This window comes from Prionailurus viverrinus, chromosome A2 (genome assembly GCF_022837055.1).
Source record: "Prionailurus viverrinus isolate Anna chromosome A2, UM_Priviv_1.0, whole genome shotgun sequence".
Taxonomy (NCBI): domain Eukaryota; kingdom Metazoa; phylum Chordata; class Mammalia; order Carnivora; family Felidae; genus Prionailurus; species Prionailurus viverrinus.
Window position 1 is genome coordinate 20,321,771 of NC_062562.1, and position 23,246 is coordinate 20,345,016.

General features: G+C 57.9%; 2 protein-coding genes across 8 annotated transcripts in view; one reads left to right on the forward strand and one right to left on the reverse strand.

The window, feature by feature from the left end:
- DNAH1 (dynein axonemal heavy chain 1) overlaps window positions 1-13,788 on the forward strand; it is an 81,853-nt gene extending 68,065 nt beyond the window's left edge. For 3 of the 6 annotated variants that reach the window (XM_047833547.1, XM_047833563.1, XM_047833553.1), the window contains 25 exons: window positions 399-509; window positions 1,304-1,489; window positions 1,906-2,097; window positions 3,281-3,448; window positions 3,541-3,732; window positions 3,858-3,989; window positions 4,503-4,628; window positions 5,263-5,382; window positions 5,511-5,660; window positions 5,788-5,948; window positions 6,761-6,986; window positions 7,122-7,317; window positions 7,650-7,801; window positions 8,471-8,667; window positions 8,915-9,059; window positions 9,317-9,475; window positions 9,556-9,687; window positions 10,071-10,241; window positions 10,327-10,506; window positions 10,583-10,759; window positions 11,346-11,516; window positions 11,679-11,809; window positions 12,161-12,512; window positions 12,800-13,034; window positions 13,549-13,787. In XM_047833547.1, coding sequence (XP_047689503.1) covers window positions 399-509; window positions 1,304-1,489; window positions 1,906-2,097; window positions 3,281-3,448; window positions 3,541-3,732; window positions 3,858-3,989; window positions 4,503-4,628; window positions 5,263-5,382; window positions 5,511-5,660; window positions 5,788-5,948; window positions 6,761-6,986; window positions 7,122-7,317; window positions 7,650-7,801; window positions 8,471-8,667; window positions 8,915-9,059; window positions 9,317-9,475; window positions 9,556-9,687; window positions 10,071-10,241; window positions 10,327-10,506; window positions 10,583-10,759; window positions 11,346-11,516; window positions 11,679-11,809; window positions 12,161-12,512; window positions 12,800-13,034; window positions 13,549-13,670 — 4,284 coding nt within the window. In that variant the 3' untranslated portion in view covers window positions 13,671-13,787. The other 3 variants (XM_047833571.1, XM_047833580.1, XM_047833590.1) reach the window with 3 other exon arrangements.
- Window positions 13,789-14,222: 434 nt separating this feature from the next.
- Window positions 14,223-23,099, reverse strand: BAP1 (BRCA1 associated protein 1). Of its 2 annotated transcripts, XM_047833632.1 has the most exons (17): window positions 22,899-23,099; window positions 22,769-22,798; window positions 22,590-22,644; window positions 21,470-21,602; window positions 20,974-21,093; window positions 20,465-20,526; window positions 20,239-20,381; window positions 19,904-19,982; window positions 19,334-19,457; window positions 18,906-19,053; window positions 18,219-18,403; window positions 17,606-17,739; window positions 16,608-17,086; window positions 16,339-16,499; window positions 15,980-16,072; window positions 15,784-15,856; window positions 14,223-15,597 (listed from the first exon to the last, which is right to left on the reverse strand). In XM_047833632.1, exons 1-17 carry the CDS (start codon window positions 22,933-22,935, stop codon window positions 15,464-15,466), a joined length of 2,190 nt encoding a protein of 729 aa, XP_047689588.1. In that variant the 5' UTR covers window positions 22,936-23,099; the 3' UTR covers window positions 14,223-15,463. The 2 variants fall into 2 exon arrangements, with proteins under 2 accessions (XP_047689588.1, XP_047689600.1); XM_047833644.1 differs by lacking the exon at window positions 21,470-21,602 and having other exon boundaries at window positions 22,899-22,960.
- Window positions 23,100-23,246: the final 147 nt, after the last annotated feature.

Consider the following 23,246-nt stretch of genomic DNA (forward strand, 5'->3'; position numbering starts at 1 on the left):
CCAAACAAACAAATGAACAGAAGCTGTTGGACAAGGGCAAGGCCAAAGCAGGTTACCCCACAGATATTCAGGGGATGGCTCCCTTCCTCCAGGGTTCACTGGACAACCAGCCACAGCCTCTCACTCATGCATAAAGGCCTGAGGCCCTGCAGGAACCTCTCCCCAGGCCCCTCCAGGCCCAACTCTCTCTTTCTTCTGTCTTTTTTTTTTTTTTCAAGTAGGCCTCATGCCTAGCATGGAGCCCAACAGGGGGCTTGAACTCAACACCCCGGGATCAAGACCAGAACTGAGATCAAGAGTCAGATCCTCAACCAACTGAGCCACACAGGCACATACCCCGGCTCTCTTTCTGGTACCCTGTCACACCTAATTTCCTCTCTGCATCCCCCATCTCCTAGCTGCTGCGAACTTCAGAAGATGTGGCCAAGATGCAGGAGGAGCTGGAGATGATGCGCCCTCTGCTGGAAGAGGCTGCCAAGGACACCATGCTCACCATGGAGCAGATCAAGGTCAGGGGTGCTCCTTGGCTCTCTTCCCTGATGTCTGACCGTGTCTGAGGATGTTCAGTGTCCCCATGCAACCACAAGATCACCAGCTGCCTGACCCTGCAGGTTGTTTAGCCTCTCAGTGCCTGTCTTCCTCAGCCAGTAGTCATTGGTTTATTCAACAAGTGTTTGCTTGGAACCTATTCTATGCTGGGCACTGCCCCGGGGTAGGGGATGTGGTGAAAGCAAGAGAGGCAGCCCAAGCCGTGGTAGTCATGACACAGACTGAGCGGCAGGCCACCACAGGCAGCTGTGCGGACTCTGCCCGAGTCTCCCTCTGAGTCTTCATGAGATCCCCAAATTCGAGGGCCGTGTCCTCCCAGCCGACATCTCAGATTCGTATGTTCGTTATGACAGCTTTCTGGTAGAAGCAGTCACATTCTACTCTGCAATGTCAGTGTTTTGAAAATGTTTGCCAGCAGATGGAAAGAACATGATGGGGGTAGGGGGAGCACCTTTCTCTGTCTTGCATGGCGGTACCCTAAGGACTTAGGGGGTCCTTCCCTGGTAGGCAGTTGTGCTCAAGCACATAAAGCCCAGAGCCCCAATCCAGGCCCACTGTGAATACTCGGAATGGGCTTCTTACATTCCCAGAGCTCCATGGCCTGTCATAGCCAAGAGGGCCCTTGGAGAATGGGGTATCCCAGCCCTCATTTCCCTCTGCCTAGGGAAACTGAGGTGTGTAGGAAGGAGAAAGGGGTGGGGACACATGTCCCTGGCATGCCACCAGCTGGGTCCTCCCTGCTTTTGGTCTCCAGGTGGACACAGCCATTGCCCAGGAGACCCGAAATTCAGTGCAAGCAGAGGAGATCAAGGCCAATGAGAAGGCCAGGAAGGCACAAGCTATAGCTGATGATGCCCAGAAGGACCTGGATGAGGCCCTGCCTGCCCTGGATGCGGCCCTGGCCAGCCTGCGCAACCTCAACAAGAATGATGTGACTGAGGTGGGTGGTCAGGCAGCCCTGGAATCCCCCCTGGTGTCCAGCCTAGCACCCCTGGCCTCCAGGCCCCCTCTCTCCACATCCCTTGGGGGTCATGTGCTGGGAGGTGTGAGCAGAAATAGGGCTCAAACCCAGCTGCCTGCCCTTACCTCCTTGCACCAGCCCCTAGGCCCTGAGCCAGCACATGGGGAGGACTTTCGGTCCTAAGAAATCAGCCTCTAGCTTCATGGTCAAGCCTGGGTATATGGGGGAGCAGCAGGAGCCACAGGCCAAGGCAGACCTCAGGGAACATCTCAGAGCACATTTTGTCAACGGTAGTAGGAACTGGGTAGGTGAGGTCCACCTTATCTGACAGCTGTCCCTGCCCTGGGGGAATCCAGGCATTGATGGGTCTCCCCCACTCTTGGCCTGACCTGTAGGTGCGGGCCATGCAGCGGCCACCCCCAGGCGTGAAGCTGGTCATAGAGGCTGTGTGCATCATGAAGGGCATCAAGCCCAAGAAGGTGCCTGGAGAGAAGCCTGGCTCCAAGGTGGACGACTACTGGGAGCCTGGCAAGGGGCTGCTTCAGGATCCTGGCCGCTTCCTTGACAGCCTCTTCAAGTTTGACAAGGTGAGCATGCCAGGTGCAGCCTGGACAGTGGGTAAGGCAGGGAAGCAAGGAGAGGAGCCAACACCCCCACAGTGTAGGATTCTCTGTCCTATCTCCCTCTGCTTGTAACACACACAGCCTGTGGCCACAGGGGCGACAGGCAGGCTCCTGTCCCCGTAAGATGTCACCCATAGTCACTCCAAAGCTCTGTAGCCTGGAGATCCCCTCTTGTGCCTTTTCCTCCCTGAGACCCCCATGGCCTTGGCCTAGACCTTCACTGTCTGTGCATCCATCGCCTTTCCCTCAGCCTCAGCTGAGGCTCAGCTTCTCCTGTCTGTCTCTGGGTTTCTCTGTCTGCTGTCTATCTGGGGCTCTTAGTGTCCATGCCCGTTTTCTCTCTCAGGAGGTGGCTTCATGGTTAGATCAGCCTGGAGCCCACTACTCTCTTGGGGGACCCTCTTCAGCCTAGCAGTTGGATAGGGGACAACTGCCTGTGCACACGGGCCATCCCCCACCACCATGTGTCAGTATCAGGCCCCGGACACTCCAGGCTGCACTGGGAGGGTGGAGACAATGGCCCATAGGCAGCTAGACTCCCTATAGACTTCCCCATCCTTCCTCCTCTTTTTCCATCAGTCTAGAAACCAGGGTCCCCACAGGCCTAATTAGACCCAAATCAGGAGCACTCACAGCCAGTGCTCAGGCTCCCCTGCCTGGTCCCAGGCTCTGAACCCTGGGAGCTCATGAACCATGCAGATTCCTGGGCCCATCCTAAACTACAGAGTTGGACTCTTCCATGGTGGGACAGGAACGTTGGGGGTGTGGTGAGCTCTCAGGATGAGGATTAATACCCTGAACATGACCCTGGTTGGGTGTCGGAATCACTCACTCATGTCCACACCTGTCAGGAAATAGCTCTTGTTGCTAAATGAATTTTAAATGGGGCTTGCATATCATCAGACCTCAAGCCTGCGTGGTTTCTCGAGGACAAAGTCTCTGATTGTATTATCTGAAATCCTGGAACACAGAAGTTCCCCTTCCGACCAGCCTTTCTGGGCCATGATTATTCCCAAAGGAAGACACTTGTGCTGAAGCCTACATGGGACATGGGACTCAGAGCAGGAGCAAGGTGTTCCTTAGCAGGGCCCACCATCACTTCCTCCCTGCAAAGCACCCCCTGATGCCCACAGTTCCCCTCCCCTAGGACAACATTGGGGAGGCGGTGATCAAAGCCATCCAGCCTTACATTGACAACGAGGAGTTCCAGCCAGCCGCCATCGCCAAGGTGTCCAAGGCCTGCACCTCCATCTGCCAGTGGGTGCGCGCCATGCATAAGTACCACTTTGTGGCCAAGGCAGTGGAGCCCAAGCGGGTGAGGGCTGAGTACGGCTGGGGGGCAGGGGAGGAAGAGCCCCCAGTGGGAGAGCCCCTGCCACAAGTTAGCCCTGGGCCCACTGCTGGCAGCAAGCCCTGCGGGAGGCCCAGGACGACCTGGAGGTGACACAGAGGATCCTGGAGGAGGCCAAGCAACGCCTGCGCGAGGTGGAGGATGGCATTGCCACGATGCAGACCAAGTACCGGGAATGCATCACCAAGAAGGAGGAACTGGAGCTGAAGTGCGAGCAGTGTGAGCAGCGGCTGGGCCGCGCAGACAAGGTGCGCACATCCCCGTAGGGAGGGCCTCTGGGCTGGGGGGGCCTGGGTCAGGGGAAGGCCCTGCGCACCCTCCCCAGCCCCTGGCCCGGCCAACCACAGCCCACCCCACGGGGCTGCCCCTGCAGCTCATCAACGGGCTGTCCGACGAGAAGGTACGCTGGCAAGAGACAGTGGAGAACCTGGAGCATACGCTTGATAACATCTCTGGTGACGTGCTGCTGGCTGCTGGCTTCGTGGCCTACCTGGGCCCCTTCACAGTAAGGAACCTTCTGACCCTGCCTGGGGCAGCCTCACCTCCCCAAACAGGCCCCACCTTGAGGCCTCACTCCACAAGGGGCAGCCTGGAGGGCCACTCCTTCTGCACTTACTCGTTCAACGAGCACTCCTCAGGTGCCCCGTCTGAGCCAGGTGCTGTTCCAGGCACAGGGGATAAGGCAGTGCATGAAACAGCCAGAACCCCTCCCTGGCAGGGCTGGTTTTCTAGTGGGAGATAGGAGCTCACACTTCCATGCTTGCTGGGTGCATCTTTTTCAACCCTCACAGTCTCCCTGACAGGTGGGCGTTCTTGTCATTGCCCCTATTTCACAGAAAAGGGGCCAAGGAAGTCACCCAGAGTGGGACCCAAGTGCGGGTGTCTCACTTCACATCTGAGCTCTGCCTCTGTGTACAATGGCTGAGCACTGTGGGGTGGGGGGAGGTGTGTGCAAAGGGAGGTGGGAGGGCATCACACGGGTCATGGTGGGATGGTCCTGAGTCTGGCATCTCCCCAGGGCCAGTATCGCACAGTGCTCTACGACAACTGGGTCAAGCAGCTCACAAGACACAAGGTCCCACACACTTCTGAGCCCACGCTAATCGGGACACTGGGAAACCCCGTGAAGATCCGCTCATGGCAGGTACCCACCCAGGGGGCTGGCATGACTGGGCTGGGCCAGGGGCCTCCTGCTTCCCTCCCACCCTCTTTCCTGGGACAGCTCAGAGATGCCTCCCCTGAACCTGCCTGGGCCCAGCGAAAGGGTGTGTGTAGGAGAGGAGAGAGCTGAACGCAGTGTGGCACAGATCTAGCTAACTGTGGGCAGAGAATTCAAGGGGTGCTTGTAAGAGTGGGCTGGGGTAGGGGAGCAGCATCCAGAGTGAGGTTAAGGAAGTCTGCAGATCTGAGCTAGAAGAACAGGTAAAGTTGGCCCAGGGAGAAAACCAGGAGGCTATGGGCAGAGGCCAAGGGTGAGCATAGGCCAGGACATCGATGGCATGTGGGCTCTGGGGAGATGGTCTGACTGAGTGAGGACTCCGTAGGCATGAAGACAGAGAGGCCCAGAGAAAGGAGGGTGTTGGGAGCCAGCCTAGAAGCAGGAGAGAGTGTGGGGTCCTGTGGGCTGATGGCTGTGCACACTATCTCCTGTCCCCACCTCGAAGGGGACATAATAAGAAGGAAAAGATCACCAAGCACAAAGCTGGGAGTAGCTGATGCCCCAGCTGACCTTGCTTATGTGAGAGCCCTGACCCAGTCTGGCCCCTGGTGCCCCATAGATCGCTGGCCTCCCCAACGACACACTGTCAGTGGAGAATGGGGTCATCAACCAGTATTCCCAGCGCTGGACTCACTTCATTGACCCTCAGAGCCAGGCCAACAAATGGATCAAGAACATGGTGAGCCCATGCATGGTGCCGCTGCCCCACACAGCCGGGCTTAGCAAGTGCAGGGTCAATAGCGGGGGTCAGCCTGGCTCTCAGCCCCCACAGCCCCCACAGCCCCCACTAGCCCCCTGTGCCTACAGGAGAAGGACAGTGGACTGGATGTATTCAAGCTGAGTGACCGAGACTTCCTGCGCAGCATGGAGAATGCCATCCGCTTCGGCAAGCCCTGCCTTCTGGAGAACGTGGGCGAGGAGCTGGACCCGGCCCTGGAGCCTGTGCTGCTCAAGCAGGTGGGCCTGCAGCGGCAAGGGAGTGGGGGCAGACTGTTGGTCTGGACAGGGGAGGGAGCAGCCGCTTCCCTGCCTCACTGGTGAAGCCCTGGCCATGGTGCTTGCCCATCCCACCCACTGTATGTAGACATACAAGCAGCAGGGGAACACAGTGCTGAAGCTGGGGGACACGGTGATCCCCTACCATGAGGACTTCAGGATGTATATTACCACCAAGCTGCCCAACCCACACTACACGCCTGAGATCTCCACTAAACTCACTCTCATCAACTTCACTCTGTCGCCCAGGTAAGCCCCCAGACCCCGGACACCGAGCATCAGCTCTGCCTGGCTGCCTCGCTCCCACCCGCAGGCTGAGACTCAATGGGTCTCTCCCAGAGGCTCCACTGGCTTTTTCCAAGGCACTCTGTCATTCCAGGCCTTCCTGGCACCTCCACCAGCTCCCCTTAATTGCCACCACTCCCAGATAAGAACCCGCGCCCCCAAGATTAAGAGCCCTTGATCCTTGGTTGGGACCCCTCAGCCTCCCTGGTCAGTGCTAGCCCCATCTTGTCCAGGTACCCTTCCCCTGTGGCTCAGCCCTTCCCAGCCCCTTGTGCACTCACCCCCAGAGCTGTCCTGGAGTCCTGACTCAGGCACACTCTGGCTCCCTGCACCCAAGCCCTGCTTCCTGCTTTGCTGCCATGAGCCCAGGCACTGCGGTTTTTGCTGGCCACCTACACAGAGCCCACAGGCCTGCTCCATGCTCAGGCCTCCATGTCAGTGGTTACTACGAACCTCTCCACAGACATGGTTGTGAAAACGCCCGTAAGGCAGATCCCTACCAGTCATCCAGCCCCCTCCTGCCCAGGAAGTTTTTCAAAGACCCCTGCTGGGATTCCAGGTTGCCACCCAGGTCTCACTGAGAACTGGTCACTTTGCAGACAGGCTCTGCATTAGCCCTGCAGTCTGAGACAGAGGTTAGGCCTCCCGGGCTGACACTGGCAGGGATGCTGGGCTCTTGGAGCCCTGGGGCCACAGGTAGATAGGTGAGCAGACTCAAGCCTGGCCCTCTGGGGTCTACCAGGTGTTGCTGACATGGTGTCCCCTGCCCCTGGCAGTGGTCTAGAGGACCAGCTTCTGGGCCAAGTAGTGGCTGAGGAGAGGCCAGACCTGGAGGAAGCTAAAAACCAGCTGATTGTCAGTAATGCCAAGATGCGCCAGGAGCTGAAGGACATTGAAGACCAGATCCTATACAGGCTCAGCTCCTCTGAAGGCAACCCTGTGGATGACATGGAGCTCATCAAAGTTCTGGAGGCTTCCAAGATGAAGGCTGCTGAGATTCAGGTCAGCAACTGCCTGCCCCGGCCTACCGACTCCTACCTCTAGCCCTAGGCCCAACCCCTGTCCCCACCCACCTCTGCCTGCCGCTCTTTGCCAGTCTAGCTGGGCCTGACCACCACTCCCCTGCTGTACCTCCAGGCCAAAGTCAGGATCGCAGAGCAGACGGAGAAAGACATTGACCTCACGCGAATGGAGTACATACCCGTGGCCGTCCGCACCCAGATCCTTTTCTTCTGTGTGTCTGACCTGGCCAACGTGGACCCCATGTACCAGTACTCCCTGGAGTGGTTTCTCAACATCTTCCTCTCGGGCATCGCCAACTCAGAGAGGGCAGGTAGTCCTGGCATATGTGCACACGGTGACACAAATGCGAGGCTCCCCACCCTGAAACAGATGTGATACACGTGGCCACATCTCCACAGTGGGCACATACATGTAAAATCATGTCCACGTTCACTTGCATATACTCTCATATCAAACATAACAACACGCACACCCCTCCCGACCCTCCTCAGAGCCCCTCTACGAGGAATTCCACAGGCCCCAAGGGGATGCCCACACCATCCCTCTGGCTGCAGGGCAGACTGGCTGGGCTAGGCTGAACCCCGGGGATCTTGCTTCCCTCACCTCCCCCCATGCACTTGCCATCCCCTCCCTGCCCTGCAGACAACCTGAAGAAGCGCATTGCCAACATCAACCGCCACCTGACCTACAACCTCTACAGCAACGTCTGCCGTAGCCTCTTTGAGAAGCACAAGCTGATGTTTGCCTTCCTGCTGTGTGCCCGCATCATGATGAATGAGGCCAAGATAGATCAGGTACATGAGCAGAGAGGGAACTGGGTGGGCCAGTGACTCGGGACAGATGGCCTGAGGAGGGAGCCTGTGGCAGGGCCTGGGAGAACAGGGTGAAAGGAAAGGGAAGGCTGGGCCTCAGGGCACAGCAAGAGCAAGGGGGCAGAGACCTCAGGAAACAGCTCCTTCCTCCCAACAGCCAGGAGACCTTAGGTTCATTATGGCTCAAGCTGCTCTGTGAGCACAGCCTTCTCAGAGCCATGGGTGTGCTGGCGAGCAGGGACCGTCCCAAGCCTCCCCACTCACGCTCTCATGAGCCCCAGAGCGTGTCGGAAATCACATCCAAGAGTGTGAGTGTTACAGCCACTCCAACTTGAGTCCTCACTGTGTGCCAGGTGCCAGGCTAACGGGTACACTCTCAACCCCCCACAAACCCTTTGTGGAGCAGCTAGAATTCTAATTCTTCCTACTTCCCAAAGTGAGGAAACTGAAGCTCAGAGGTCACATCTTTTGCCTAAGGACACCCAGACAGGAAAATGTGGAGTGAGGACATTAATCCAGACCTGTCCGACTGCCTCCCCCAGGGAGAACCCCATTTCTCTGGCTGAGGGGTGGCAGGGGAGGCATTGCTGGGTGGGGTGCCAGAGGCTGGTCACAAGGCCCGGGCACTAGTCTCCCCCTGTCCCCTGCCAGAGTGAGTGGCGCTACCTCCTGTCTGGAGGTTCTATCCAGGTCATGACTGAAAACCCAGCACCTGACTGGCTGTCAGACCGGGCCTGGCGAGATATCCTGGCACTCTCAAACCTGCCAGCCTTCTCAGACTTCGCCCATGACTTCACAGAGCACCTCTCAGAATTCCAGGCCATCTTTGACAGCCCCGAGCCTCACCGGTGAGCTGCGCCCCAGGGCCTGGCAGGGTGGGCACAAGGAGGGGTGAGACCCCAGGAACAGACCTGCAAGGAGCTTTCTCTGAGGAGCCACCCAGGGCTGCCCTGCGGCTGTGGCCACATCTTTTCTGTGCTCCCAGCCATGTACCCTCCAGGCACTCCACTCTCCCTGGCCATCCAGCCGGCAGAGTCCATGGGGCCAGTGCCCCCTCACAGGTCAGCTCTCAGGGAGACATGGGCGCTGTTGCAGGGAGCCCTTGCCTGGCATCTGGGATGAGTACCTGGACCAGTTCCAGAAGCTGCTGGTTCTCCGCTGCCTGCGTGGGGACAAGGTTACCAATGCCATGCAGGATTTCGTGGCCACCAACCTGGAACCACGCTTCATTGAGCCCCAGGCAAGTGCCACCAGCCAGTGCCCTGGACCTATCCCCACTTATGGGTCCCAGGGGACTGGCTACACCTTCACAGACCATTTTGCAGCCATGGTCAGGGTGGAACTCATAGTCATGCCCTCCAAAGACTCTGGGAGGCTCCAGGCCCCACCAGGAAGCTTCTCTTGAGAGCTCTCTAGAAGCCCTAGGACCCCCTGCCTTGCCCTGGTCCCTGCCCTTCCTCAGCCCCAGGTGACTCAGCGTCTCTCCCTGACTTGCAGACAGCTAACCTGTCAGTGGTGTTCAAAGACTCCAGCTCCACCACACCCCTCATCTTTGTGCTGTCGCCTGGCACTGACCCCGCGGCTGACCTCTACAAGTTTGCTGAAGAGATGAAGTTCTCCAAGAAGCTCTCTGCCATTTCTCTGGGCCAGGGCCAGGTAAGGACAGGGTGGGCAGGGGTGGGACCCTGGGGGTTGGGCCAGTTGGCGCCTCACCGCTCAGCACTTCTGCCCCACAGGGCCCTCGGGCAGAAGCCATGATGCGCAGCTCCATAGAGAGGGGCAAGTGGGTCTTCTTCCAGAACTGCCACCTGGCACCCAGCTGGATGCCAGCCCTGGAGCGCCTCATTGAGCACATTAATCCTGATAAGGTGCACTGCCCTGCCTGCCACAGGTCCAAAGACCTCCTTTGCTGAAGGGACTACTAACACATCCATCCAGGACTGACGAGGCTTAATGAGATTGTCCCACAGAGCACTCAGCCCAGCTGGGCACACAGTGAGCACTCAGGAAGTGACATATGAAACAGGCCTCAGCTAGATTCATCTTCTAAGTGGCTCCCCTAATTACCGTTACCACTGGTGAAGTGACATGCCCAAGTTCACCCACGACTGATGATCCTGGGACTTGCCAAAGCCCATACTCTTAATCAGTGGTCTGAGCAGCCGGGTCAGACTACAGGTGGCCCAGGTTCCTGGTGGGGGGGAACCTGGTGTGGGGCAGTCTCGGTGCTCACATGGAGCGTGGCCGCCAGGTGCACCGGGACTTCCGCCTGTGGCTCACCAGCCTGCCCAGCAACAAGTTCCCAGTGTCCATCCTGCAAAACGGCTCCAAGATGACCATTGAGCCACCACGCGGTGTCAAGGCCAACCTGCTCAAGTCCTACAGCAGCCTCAGCGACGACTTCCTCAACTCCTGCCGCAAGGTGAAGGGCACTGGGTGCGTGCCCACCCCACGTGCTCCAGACCCAGCCCCGCCCCTCACTCCCCTGCCCCCACTGCCTCTCGCAGGTGATGGAGTTCAAGTCCCTGCTGCTGTCCCTGTGCCTGTTCCATGGGAATGCGCTGGAGCGCCGCAAGTTTGGGCCCTTGGGCTTCAACATCCCCTATGAGTTCACAGATGGGGACCTGCGCATCTGTATCAGCCAACTCAAGATGTTCCTGGACGAGTATGATGACATCCCATACAAGGTGGGCCGAGGACAGGCTGGGGCCAGGGAGGGTGGCGCTGGGTGCTTGTGGGGGCCCTCACCCACCCACCCTGTAGGTCCTCAAGTACACGGCCGGGGAGATCAACTATGGAGGCCGCGTCACCGACGACTGGGACCGTCGCTGCGTCATGAACATCCTGGAAGACTACTACAGCCCGTCTGTGCTCTTCCATGAGCACAGCTACAGTGCCTCGGGCATCTACCACCAGATCCAGCCTACCTACGACCTCAATGTGAGCATACCCCAAGGGCCGGCAGCTTGCCAGGCTGGGCTTCTGGGGTGCCATGAACACCTGGGCAGCAAGCTCCTTTTCATGGATTACTCCACCCCACAAAGACAGCACGGTGAGGGGGGTGGACCCAGTCCCTGCCCCCTGGAGCTCGGGCTGTGTGGGGAGAGGTGAACTGTGGCCTCTCAGCCACTGCCTGAGTGTAATTACCCAGTGGAGGCAGGGGCAGCTCCTCCAAGGTCATAGGCTGGCCCAGGTTCTGCAGGCAGGGAGGGCCCCCAGAGGAAATGGTGCTTCAGCTAAGAGGTGTGAGGAGCCGGCCTGGGCTGGGCTGGGTGTTCAGAGTACAGGTCATCACATAAGGAGCGAGGCACGACTGATTTGAGCAGCCGAATGAAGGAGCAGGGAGCAGACGGCTGCAAGAAGAGGGCTGGGAGGGAAGCAAAGGCCACCCACACAGTGCCTCAGAAGCCACGCGGCTCTAAGGAGAGGGAAATGCATAAGGATTACAACGAGGGGAGACAGGTGGGAGCTGTGACCCACTGGAGCGCCCTCCACCGGCTGCAGCGGCGGCTCTCCCACCCTCCAGGGTTATGTCTCCTACATCAAGGGCCTCCCTCTCAATGACATGCCTGAGATCTTTGGCCTGCATGACAATGCCAACATCACCTTCGCCCAGAATGAGACCTATGCCCTGCTCGGTGCCATCATCCAGCTGCAGCCCAAATCGTCCTCCATGGGTGGCCAGGGCCGGGAGGAGGTAGGTGGCAGCAGGGGAAAGGAGCCACGGGTTGGGCAGGGCCAGTCTCCCACTCACTATCCTGACTGCTCCCCTGTCAGCAAGGAAGGGACTCCTTGCATATAGAATCCTGCAAGAATTAAGGGGCTGGCCCTGACTTCCTGTGTCCCTTTGCCCCCACAGATAGTGGAGGATGTGGCCAACAATATTCTGCTCCAGACTCCTGAGCCCATCAACTTGCAGTTGGTGATAGCCAAGTACCCGGTGCTGTATGAGGAGTCAATGAACACAGTGCTAGTACAGGAGGTCATTCGGTAATCCCCCTGCCACCCCCAGTCCTGGGTTATGATGCCACTGGGCTGTAGAAAAATGACAGCACAGCTACTACGGGCCAGGTGCCATGCCAAGTGCTAGAAGCCCACCCTCTAACTCAGCCACATTGTATCGTTCCCACTTTACAGATGAGTAAACCAAGGCCCAAAAGCATTACACATTTGCTAAGAACCAGAGCTGAGATCGGTACCCAGGCTGCCCGACCCAGCTCTATGCTCTTAGCCCCCATGTTCTGCCATTGTTTTTCAGTCGATGGCTTACAACTGGGGAAATTTCAGATACTGCCACATGGCCCCAGACCACTGTCTGCTTCCTTGCCACTGGTCCTATAGGTATAACCGGCTGCTGCAGGTGATCACACAGACGCTGCGAGACCTGCTCAAGGCACTCAAAGGGCTGGTGGTGATGTCCTCACAGCTGGAGCTGATGGCTACCAGCCTGTACAACAACACTGTGCCTGAGCTCTGGAAAGCTAAGGCCTACCCCTCGCTCAAGCCACTGTCCTCATGGGTCATGGACCTGATGCAACGCTTGGACTTCCTGCAGACCTGGATCCAAGGGGGCATCCCAGCCGTCTTCTGGATCAGTGGCTTCTTCTTCCCCCAGGCCTTCCTGACAGGAACACTGCAGAACTTTGCCCGCAAGTCTGTTATCTCCATCGACACCATCTCGTTTGACTTCAAGGTTTGCACACAGCCAGGGTCAGGCCAGGGTATGGCCCAGGCAGGAAGGGTGCCAAGGCCACAGCTGGCTGCCAGTCGGGAGCCCCAAGTAGGGTTTGGGGAGCAGGGAGAGCCAAGCCAGAAGAGGCCATGAGCCTCACAAAAATTCCTAGGAGTAGGACACTAGCTAAAGTGGTGGGTGATGGGTGGGCAGGCAAGGCTCTCAGGAGGGAGTTCGTGCCTCCTGACCCAAATCCTAACCCAGATTCCAAGTGTTCATGCATGTGGGGGCCTGTGTGCCCACCACAGGTAATGCGCCAGTCGGTGTCGGAGCTCAAGAAAAGGCCCAAAGAGGGGTGCTACATCCATGGACTGTTCCTGGAAGGGGCCCGCTGGGACCCTGAGGCCTTCCAGCTGGCCGAATCTCGGCCCAAGGAGCTATACACAGAAATGGCTGTCATCTGGCTCCTGCCTACACCCAACCGCAAGATCCAGGACCAGGACTTCTACCTGTGCCCCATCTACAAGACGCTGACCCGAGCCGGTACGGGCCCGGGGGGGTGGGGGGGGAGCATATGCCACAGGTGGGGGCCCAGATTTGGGCCACAGAGGCCAGTCAGCACTCCTGACAGTGACCAGGCCAGGACAGAGCTGGACCACCAGCAGGCAGAGGGATACCCAGGGCTTGGGCTCAGTCTGTGGGAAGTGGCCCCTGAGCTCACCATCCTCTTGCCTCCCTCAGCAGACCCACCCGGGTCCTGGGAGCTCCAGCCTGCCAATGAAGTTTTAGGGGGGTAACTAAGGCTTGGGGGAGAGGCGGAGCCAGGGCTGGGTCCAAGAAGGAAAGAGCAGTGCCATCAACTCTCCCACTGCTGTCCTCACTTGGCACAATAACCCTGGGCAGACCTAAGCCTTAGCCAGACCCATTCACCAGGCAGATTTTTCTCTTGGGTCAGGACCCCTGCTTGTCCCCAGCTCAGTCTGCTGAGTCCATTGCCTTTTCCGTTTCTGCTCTTGTGGCAGACAACTTAACCCTCCCCACTTCTTGCCTGCTCTAGGAACACTATCAACCACAGGCCATTCCACCAACTACATCATTGCTGTGGAGATCCCCTCCGACCAGCCCCAGCGACACTGGATAAAGCGTGGGGTGGCCCTCATCTGTGCCCTGGACTACTAGACTCAAGACAAAAGAGTTTGAGCCATTAAAGTTGTTTTCTAAGCAGTCCACCTGAGCCTTAGCTGCTTAGATCAGTGCCCCTCCGCAGGACTGACTGCCAGGGAAACGGTGAGGGTCAGGGGCTGAGGCGGCCTCAAGAGTGAATGTGCTTAGCAGTGGGAAAGTGGCAGAGGTAGCAGCTTTGACCTGCTGGACCTGTCCAAATGCAACAAGCATAGAGCATAGCCCTCCAAGGGGGTCCCTCCAGGGACTTGCCTCCTCAACCCAGGGCCCCAGCATCTGTTCAGGTTGCAAGGCCATCAGAACTGGGTGAAAACCATGGCTCTCTCCTCCTGTAGTGTACCTTGCACACGACTCCTCAGGTTCCGCAGCCCCTACAAAGCCCCTCAACTCAGGTCCTAAATCCTGGGCCTAGGGTCCCAAGAATCTAGGCCCTGAGAATGCATCCTTCTCGCCTCTCTGGTCTCAGGGCCTTGGGCCCAGGTTTGGTTGGGTCCTTACTCCCACCAGTCTAGCCTATAAATCTTAGGCCAGCAACCACAGGAGACTTCATTTCTTAGGAGAGTTTTATTCATTCATTGATCCAATATTTACAGGGGCCAGAGAAGTCAGGCTGTGCTCAGCACAGAGAGGCAGCTGCTATACTGGCCAGCCATCCCCTGCCCCAGTCACTATGTACAGATAAGGGGCCTGCTTAGATCACCTTCAAAGCCATCTGGCAAAGACCATGGGGCTATGTTTGGGGCCCAGCTCGAGACAGTGCTGGGCCCATTGCCCCTTGGCACTGGGCTCTCTGGAAACACTAGGCTCTGACTGGGTGTCTCAGTCCTGTTGTCCCCCACCCTGAGTGCCTTGCAGAGGCTGAGGAAGCTGGCGTGGCAGGGACAGACGAGTGGGGTCAGCTTCCTAGAAGCAGCCCAGTCTCTGCTATCCCTAAGAGGAGGGAGACATGGTAATACTGAGGGGCTGGGCAGAGACTCCTCTGAACCCCAGGCTCTAGGGGCAGAGCCCATTGCCAGGGCTACAACACTGAAGGCAAAGCGGCCCAGAGTCCTGCTGCAGAAAGCAGTCTTGACAAGCCCGGCTGAAGCCAGGAAGGGAGTTTAGAGGTCAACAAACAGCTCAAACACCTCTCTCTGCTCAGGCCATGGAACCCCAGCAGGCCTCTCGCCCACCCCAGCTAGGACACCCCACTCCCAATCCAGCCCAGCAGCCGGGTTCCTGAGTTTGGAGCTCTCCCGGGGGGAAGGAAGAGTAGACCTGGCTTCCTCGCAACGACTGGGGGCTGGGGCTAGAGCAGCAGGACCCAATGCCCCCCTACCCCAGGCCTCTGGCTGTGACCCTGCAGGCATGACCCCGGCATGATGCAGGGACCTGGGCCCACCAGGATGACAACTGTTGGAAAGAACACAGTCAGGAAGCTGGCTATGTCAACACAGTGGTGGCAAGATGGGTTAGAGCCCAGAAAAATAGACGTCTCTGTAGGTAAAATATATACTCTGCTGCCGAGGCAGAAAGGCCAGGTCCTGCCACTCCACAGCCGGCTGTGGAGGAAGCTGCAGCAGCGCACTGTGCCCCAGCTCCAGCTCCTGCTTCCGGAGCACTGTGGGGCTTGCCCTGCCCTGCCAGGCCCTGGGACACATTGCGGGGAATCCAGCCTACCCATTCCCGGGGTGTGAGCTCTCCGGCTGAAACTATTCAGTAATACTGGGAAGAGGGGGAGTGGGGCAGGAAAGGGGCCCTTGTGAGGGCCATGCGGCAAGAGCGGGCTGCAGAGTACAGGCCGGCAGTCCTCACTGGCGCTTGGCCTTGTAAGGGCGCGAGCGTTTCCGCCGGTCAGGTTTCCGCTGCTTGTGGAGCCGGCCGATGCTGACCCCTTGGCGCCGCCGCACCGAGATGTTCTGTTCCACCAGGTTGGCCAGCATGCCTACAAAGAGGCAGAGGCCCTTAAACAGATGGCCGGATGCCCAGCAGCCACCCTCTTAACGGGCCACAGCCTCAGGGCAAGAGCTGAGGCTCTTCGCTGCGCATCCTGAGCCCCACAGTCTGCTCAAGCCCCAAAAGAGGCCTGAGGGACATGGCCCTAAGCAGGGCATGCAGTGAGTCCCCTCACCTTCCTGGGCCAGCATGGAGATGAAGGTACAGATGAACTCATCATAGTTGTGGGTCCTTCTCTGGTCGTCAATCTGTGGGAGAGAAGGATGAAAACACTGCAGCCCATCTCCCCAGAGCAGCCAGCAGTTGACCTGGGGAAGTCACAGCTCTGGGAAGACCCCAGCAGAGGTCCAGCAGCTGGAGAGATGACCCACCTTGAACTTCTTCCTCTTCTCCACTTCCTCCTTGAGGCAGGCCTCATAGTTTGCGATCTCTGCTTCCACACACTTCAACAGTGCCAGCAGCTCCTGTCAAAACCCCGCAGTGTACTCCTGAGGGGGTGCTGGCCAGCATCAAAGCCCCCCCAACCAGGAGGCAGCTGGAGGCAAGGATGAGCAGCCAGAGTCCAGAGAGCCTACCAAGGCCCCTGCCGCTTCCCAACCCAAACAGGCTTCCTGGCGCCTGGCTTCAACCTTCACACCAGAACTCCAACCAAGGCCCCAGCACCTGGGCGGCAGTGCCGCAGACCCTTCCCGCTGACAAGATTAGATGAGAAAGCCGCAGAGGGACTCACCTTGGGTGAGTACTTCTCCCCGCTCAAGGGCTCACCGGGCCTGGCCAACCCAGGCTTCTCTCTGCCGTCTGCAGATTCCACCACCTCCTTCTCTTCTGGGCTGCTGGAGCCCTGGCTGCCTTGGCTTGGTCTGCTGCAGGGCGAGGAACCCTTCCCACACTCTGGGAACAGAAGGCACGAGAAGACTCATGAAAGTGTAGGACACTTAGCGGTCACCTGGCTACCTCCCTCCTCTGGCCAAGTAGTCAGTGCGCCAGTCCCAGGCCCACCTGTCAGTGCCAGAGGACTCAGCACACCATCCTCAGCGAGATGCAGCAGGCCTGTGCTGATGACAGGACCCAGGTCTCGTACAGCACGATTGTAGCGGATGCAGTCAACACGCAGCAAGCTGTCATCCTCTCCAAAAAGCACCTTGGAGATGTGGGAGGTGACAGGGCTGGAGGGCCGCGTCGGGTTAGCTGAGCGAATGGGCGACCGCAGAGGCGAGTTGAAAGCACTGCCGATCTCGGAGGCTGTGTCCGTGCTCTCGTTGCTGGGGGTGGGCGAGGGCTGCGGGTGTGTAGGAACCGCCACGGCTGGGCTCGCGGCCCCGCTGCTGGTCTTGATGGACAGAGGAATTGAGAGGTCTTTCTGGGACTCTTTGAGCTTTTCGGCCAAGACATTGATGGTGTTGGGCTGCAGCACTGACAGCTGCCCGTCCCCAGAGCCGCTCAGTGGTCCTGGCTTCCCTGGCCCCTTTCGCTTGTACCTAGGGGGCCCCAAGGAGAGGTGAGCCAAGGGAAGGGACCAGATGACCCCACCCAGCAGTGCCCAGAATGGCCCTGAACACATCCTGGCCTCCAGGGACTGGCACTGCAGCTCCTCACACTCCACAGCCATAGCCACGTGTCCTCAAAGGACACCTCTATTCCAGCTGCCTGACTGTGGCCTTTTGCCAGTGCCGTGTCTTCTGACAGAGCTGCTCCCCACCCCATCTCCTCTATCCCTGCTCCATCCAATCCCTTGAGGCCTAGCCGAAAGACCACCTCCCAACAGGACATGCCTTGTTGTCTGGTTAAATGTCTTCAGCACTTCCCCAAGCCCTCCTGGAGTCTTGGGGACCTGGGACCTGGAGTCAGGCCCTGCATGCCAGCCTCCCACAGGACCCTGCACTCAGCAGGGTACTCAGTGCTGTCTGCTAAAGGGCAACCTCAGATGTGGGCTGGAACGTACAAGAATAGGATCTGCAGCACTAAGAGTTTGAAGCGTTAACAGAGCTGAGGCTGACCTGATGGCAGAGCTGGTGTTCTGCACATCGTCGTCCTCATCATCCTCATAGTCGTCCTCATCATCCGAGTACTGCTGGGGCGGGCGGACTGGAGCTCGGCTGCGGCCCACACCTGCTGCCAGGTCTTCCTCCTCCTGGGGCAGAGAGCCAGGGCAGCCATAAGCAGGGGCCAGTTAGCCCAGCCTGGGCACAGCACTCACAGCCAGAAAGAAAGCCAACACGGTTCTCCAGGTCAAGTCCACTGAACCCCAGGTGTTCCACAGCCCACCCAATTCCTGAGGAGGCTGCTGCCCACCTACACAACCTGCCTATGCAAGGCTTCTAAGACAAACAGAGCTCTCTGAAACACATACCTTTATTCTGCCAACCTAACTCATTGAGTAGTACCCAGGAACATGCCCTAAACATTCTGCCTCACTGCTGTATGGGTGGATTGAGAGTCGGAGTTCTCTCTGCTTCTCTAAGCCCCTATGGAGGCTTCTGGGTAGCAGAGGAATTTGGCCACCTAGGCCTAGGTATAGGGTGAACACCAAGGAACCATGTGAAGAAACTGCCTGTTGCAGCCTCTCAAGAGAATCCTGGAGGGGCTCTTGCAAGGGTGCTCCCAGCTCACCTGCATGGGGGACTTGGCATAGTTGTGATTGTCCAGAAAGGCCGGCAGCCGCTGAACAATGGGAGTGGGGTTGGGAGGAACCCCGTTGAGGCTGCTCCCTGGAGGCTTCACCACCAGCTTAGGTTTGCTGGGAGGGCTGTGGCTTGGGGCCTGGGGGCATGAACCAGCCACGTCCTCCACACCATCTAAGGGGGCAAGGAGCACAGGCAGGACCTTCAGCCAGATCCTCAAGAAAACCTGTCCCCAGCCCACCGTCTCCCCAGTGTCGTGACACAGCACTGCTTCCTCCTCCCTTGCTGGAGGAGAGGGGAGCTAGTTGGTGAGATGAGAGCCCGCAAGCTCTAGGTCATGGGCCCACAGCAACGCGAGAAGGACGAGATGGGAAAAGGGAGGCAGAAAGAAAAACGCCTCTTCAGAAAACCAAAAAAGGGAGTATCTATTATAGAGAAGGCTCAGGGGTTGTGGTGATGTCAGCCCTTTCAGGTGCCTTTCTTTAGGGAAGGACTGCTCTCCCTCCGTGTTCCAAAGAAAGAGGGCTGTAGGCACCGAGCTTCATGCCTCCCATTGGAGCATCCGAACCACTGCCCAAGTGCCTCCACACAAAAGACTTGCTCTGCTTGGGTCTCCCAGCTCAAGCTATGATGGGGTTGCTCTGAGGTCAAAAGGAGGCCCCAAGATCGCTGGTACCTGTGTGAGTGCCCTCAGAGGCTGCTGGGGCCCTGCCTGCCTCCAGCGCCAGAGGGGACTTGCTGCTGGCTGGTTTGGACTCCTCAGGCAGCTGTGGCTCTTGAGACTTGTGGGTCTGAATCAGCTCTGGCTGCGTCACCCTAATCAGCTAAGAACAGAACCCAAGCTCAGAGGAGTGAAGGCAGACCCCAGCCACTCCCTTGGACAGCAAAAGGCCTTGGCTCTACCTGTTCGCTCACAAGGAAATACAACAGACAAACACAAATCTCCTTTTAGAACTTATTCTCCCTTCTCACCCCAAGTCCCAGCTTTTCCACAAGGAAAGCAAAGGTCACTTGAAGCTCAACAGACCCACAATAACGAGTGATCTGGGAACTAGAGACACATGCCCCAGTGCGGGGAAGAGGGATGGCATGAGGGGTACCCACCTGCTGCAGGGCCTCCAGTACTGTCTGACGGTTCACCTTTAGCACATGCAGCCTGGCCTCATACTTGATCCTGCGGTCGGGCACCACCGCCATCAGGTTGAAGCGGATGTCATGGTAGGGCTCCCTGCAGTCACAGCCGCAGCCGTGAGAGCAGCTCCCAACCCAGCTCCGCCATCAGGTGGAGGCAAACAATCTGGCAGTCACAACTACAGCCAGAGGTGCAGGTCCCACCCCAACAGGCGGGCAGGAGCTAGCAATGCACACCAGGCACCTGAGCACCTGGTGCCTTCCAAGGAGCTGTGTGAGGGGCCTGTCAGGAAGTGAGCCAGGACACTGGACCACATAGGGCTCCACAAGGCCTGCCCCTCCCCAGCCTGTCCCAAAGCAGGCCATAGGCAGCCTGGGTGAGAAATTGGGCAAGGAGGTGGAAGCCCAAGATCTAAGCTTGACCTGGCCGGACTCATCATGTGGCCTTGCATGAGTCATTTGGCCTCTCTTTGCCTTCCCTTTTCTGTGGCCCTCCCGATGGGGGCACGGCTCCAGAGGGTAGGGCAAGCACAGAGCCCTTACCCTGCGGTGGCGAGGCCGATACGCTCCATGATGACCCGCCGGGCCTTGTCTGTCCACTCCTCATCCTCCCCCCAGGGCCCTAGGGAAGACCAAGATGAGGAATCAGCAGGTGGTGAGCCCTGAGTCTGGGCCGGCCAGGAGCAGGAAGGAAGATGGAGAGCAGCTGAGCCAGGGAGTCTGGGGTAGTCAGGCAGTGCAGTGCAGGGTGCCATCCAGCCAGAGACAGATGTCCTCAACACCCAGCCCCCTGCCACTGGGTCCCAACACCTGAGGACCCTAAGGCCTAGCTCCCTAGAAGGTAAGCAGAAAATGGGCCCCGAGCCCAGAGTGCCTACCATGGTCAATGGGGTAGACCTTCAGCCCATCCAGCTCAAAAAGCCGGCCTGTGATAGGCACATAGCTGACAAAGTGGAATGCCTCCATGGTCCGCACTGCACTAAGGCCATTCTGCTTCTCAGGGAGGTGGCGTGGCTCAGGCCTAGGGAAGAACACACTCAGGGCCCAGGATGAGACAACCACTCCTCACCCCCACTCCCATCAGCTCCCACAGCTCCCACACACCTGGCATGGCTATTATGTGCTTTGGCCAACTCTGGGGCATTGCCAATCGCATATCCTTTGCTCTAGAGAGAAGAAAATAAGATGACATCAAAACAATTTCTCAGGTGGGCGGGCCTCTGGGTGGGAAGCAAAGCTCAAAAGAACAGGCCTGGAGGCATTTTTAGGAGCCTGAAGAAGCATAGATGGGATCCTGAAAAGTTAGTGTGGACAGGAAAGAACTCTGGAGCCCCAGAAAGATGGGATTAGTCTTACATGGTAATGAGCGGACACTGGAGAATAACATGGCCTGATAAAGACCTGACAAAGAAAGTCCCAACATAGTGTCACTTAAGGAATGTTCCTTTCTTCTTTCAGTCTTTCCTGGCAATTGGGCCTAAAATTTAAGGGTCAAATGTAATGTACGTCACTCGAAAAGGAAATGGCCTCATAGTGTCAAATGCAATGTGGTAGCACTGGGAGTCAGATCTGCCCAGCAAGCTATGAGCCAGGATTGAGGCACTGCAGCTTACCTCAGGGCTGAAGCCTTTGGTGAAATCCTTCATGCGACTCAGGGTGGGACCCAGGTCCACATTGCTACAGTTCAGGAGCACGCTCAGCAGGGCATGAGTGGCACAAGAGTTGGGGATCAGCTGTGAAACCAAGAACAGTCACTCATACAGAGTCATTCACCCCAAGCCATACTCATTACGAATGGGGACCCAGAGAGGGACAGTCATATCTGGATAACAAAACTCATCAACTTCCCTCATCTCCATCCAACATTTGTTCATTCAACTAAATACCCACCAGGTGTCTGAGGACATACAGAGTGGACTCAGACACCACGCTGCTCTAAAGATACTCCCTTTTTTAATGAATAAGAGCTCAGTACCTTCTGCCAGGGGACTTCTATAACCACCACTCCTGGTATCTGCCTATCTCCTTCTGCTTTCCCCCACTCCCATGTCCCAGGCAAAGACAATAGCAGCATCCCACCCTCCAGTTGGAACACAGAGCCGAGCAGACCTGATGGGCAAAGAACATGTTATTCACAATATCATCATCAATCACAGACGTATCATCCACCAAGGTAGAGACCTTGCGACGGGATCGGCGCTCTTCGATCCATTTGAACAGGAAGATGAATCCATACACTGGGCTGGGGAAAAGTAAGGGGCAGAGCTAGACCAGCCAAGTGGGGGAAAGCAATCAGCATTCTCTTTCTTTTCCCTCCTATTCCCATGCACCGTGTTACCACTCAGGTGCCCTTCCCATGATCCCACCTCTACCCTGGCTTCTTCCCAACACTGCCTAAAGTGGCCCTGAGCCCTCACACCCCATGAGCCTGCTGCAGGCAGAGTCAAGCCTCAGCTTCTGGCTGTGATGCTCCAGAGGTACACCCTGTGTCCTCATGAAGTCTGTGGTTCTGGGATAAGAGATGAAAAGCTGGAGCCCATGGCCCAGGACAGGGTAGGACAGAAAGTGAGACAAGAAGACAAATTCTGATGGAGGAATTTAAACACTAATTCTCATTGTGAACCCCAAGGCCTGGGCCCCAGTGTAGTCAAGAAAGCAAAGGAACACCCATCAGTCCCTTCTTTTCTGGGAGATAAAAACAGACCTCTCCGTTCATGCATGGTAGTCCCTCCATACCTCTATTCTGTAGGACCACCAAGACAAAGGCCCTGAGTGAGGCTGGTCACCCAGGAGGGGCCTCCTCAGATGCCACACACCAACCAATCAAAACCTTTGTGAAGGGATTAAAGCCACCCGCACACGGGCACGTGAAAGCAGCAATTAATAAATTACAGCAGGCACTGCGTGACCTGAATCAAGAAAAAGGGCTGCCTTCCTGCTCTAAGACCAGAAAAGGCAGCTGAACTGTACTCCAAAGGATGGTTAGATTTGTACTGGGGGGGGGGGGGGGGGGGGGGGAGGGGACTACTACATACAGGGAAGTGCTGAAGACTGGGATAAAACAAAAATATCCACTTGTTCAGAAGGGAACCCAAAACCGAGGGGTGCTTCCATGTATGAGATTTTATAACTTGTGATTCCTATACTACCTCCCTTGAGGGTAACTCATCGCCCGGCCCTTCCCTTGCCCTCAGGATGTACGGGAAGGCCCTGGCACCAAGCCACTCACCCCTGGCATTTGCTCTGAAGGTCATAGATCTCTTCCACCTGCACCCCTTTGACACCTGCGATCAGGGAAGGAAAGAAGTCGGGAAAGGCAGCCCCTGGCTGTGGTGCGAGGGCACAGAAGTGCCCCCCCCCCCCCCCCCCCCGCCAAAGCCGGATCCGACGGGTAGGAGAGGCTCTTACCGAAATCTTCCACCAGGAGGGTGAAGAGGCCTGGGTGGGGCGACAAGAGGAGCGGGTTGGTGGTCAGGCAGGAGCGTTTCGGGCCCACCCGGCCTCCCCAGCCCCCCGGCCCGCCCGGCACCCTCCTCACCAGGGTCGCTCTCCAGCTCCAGCCAGCCCTTATTCATCTTCCCGCGGGGCGGCCCCTCAGCGCCATGTCCAGGCCCTCCCGACACCCCGCCGCCCGCGCCGGGAGCCCCCGCCGCCCCGGGGCCCCTAGCCCCACACACAGACAACGGGCCCCGTTAGCGTCACCCGTCCGCGCCGGCGACACTACGTCACCACGGCGCGACGCTCTCCGCCCCGCCTCTGGGATTGTCTGCCGCGGGATCAATTCCTGAGGTCCTGGCGCTCGCACGGAAGGGCGGGGCGAGGGGGAAAGGGCGGGGCGAGAGCCGTGCTGGGCGCGGGCAGCGCGAAAGGAAAAGGCGGGGCGAGG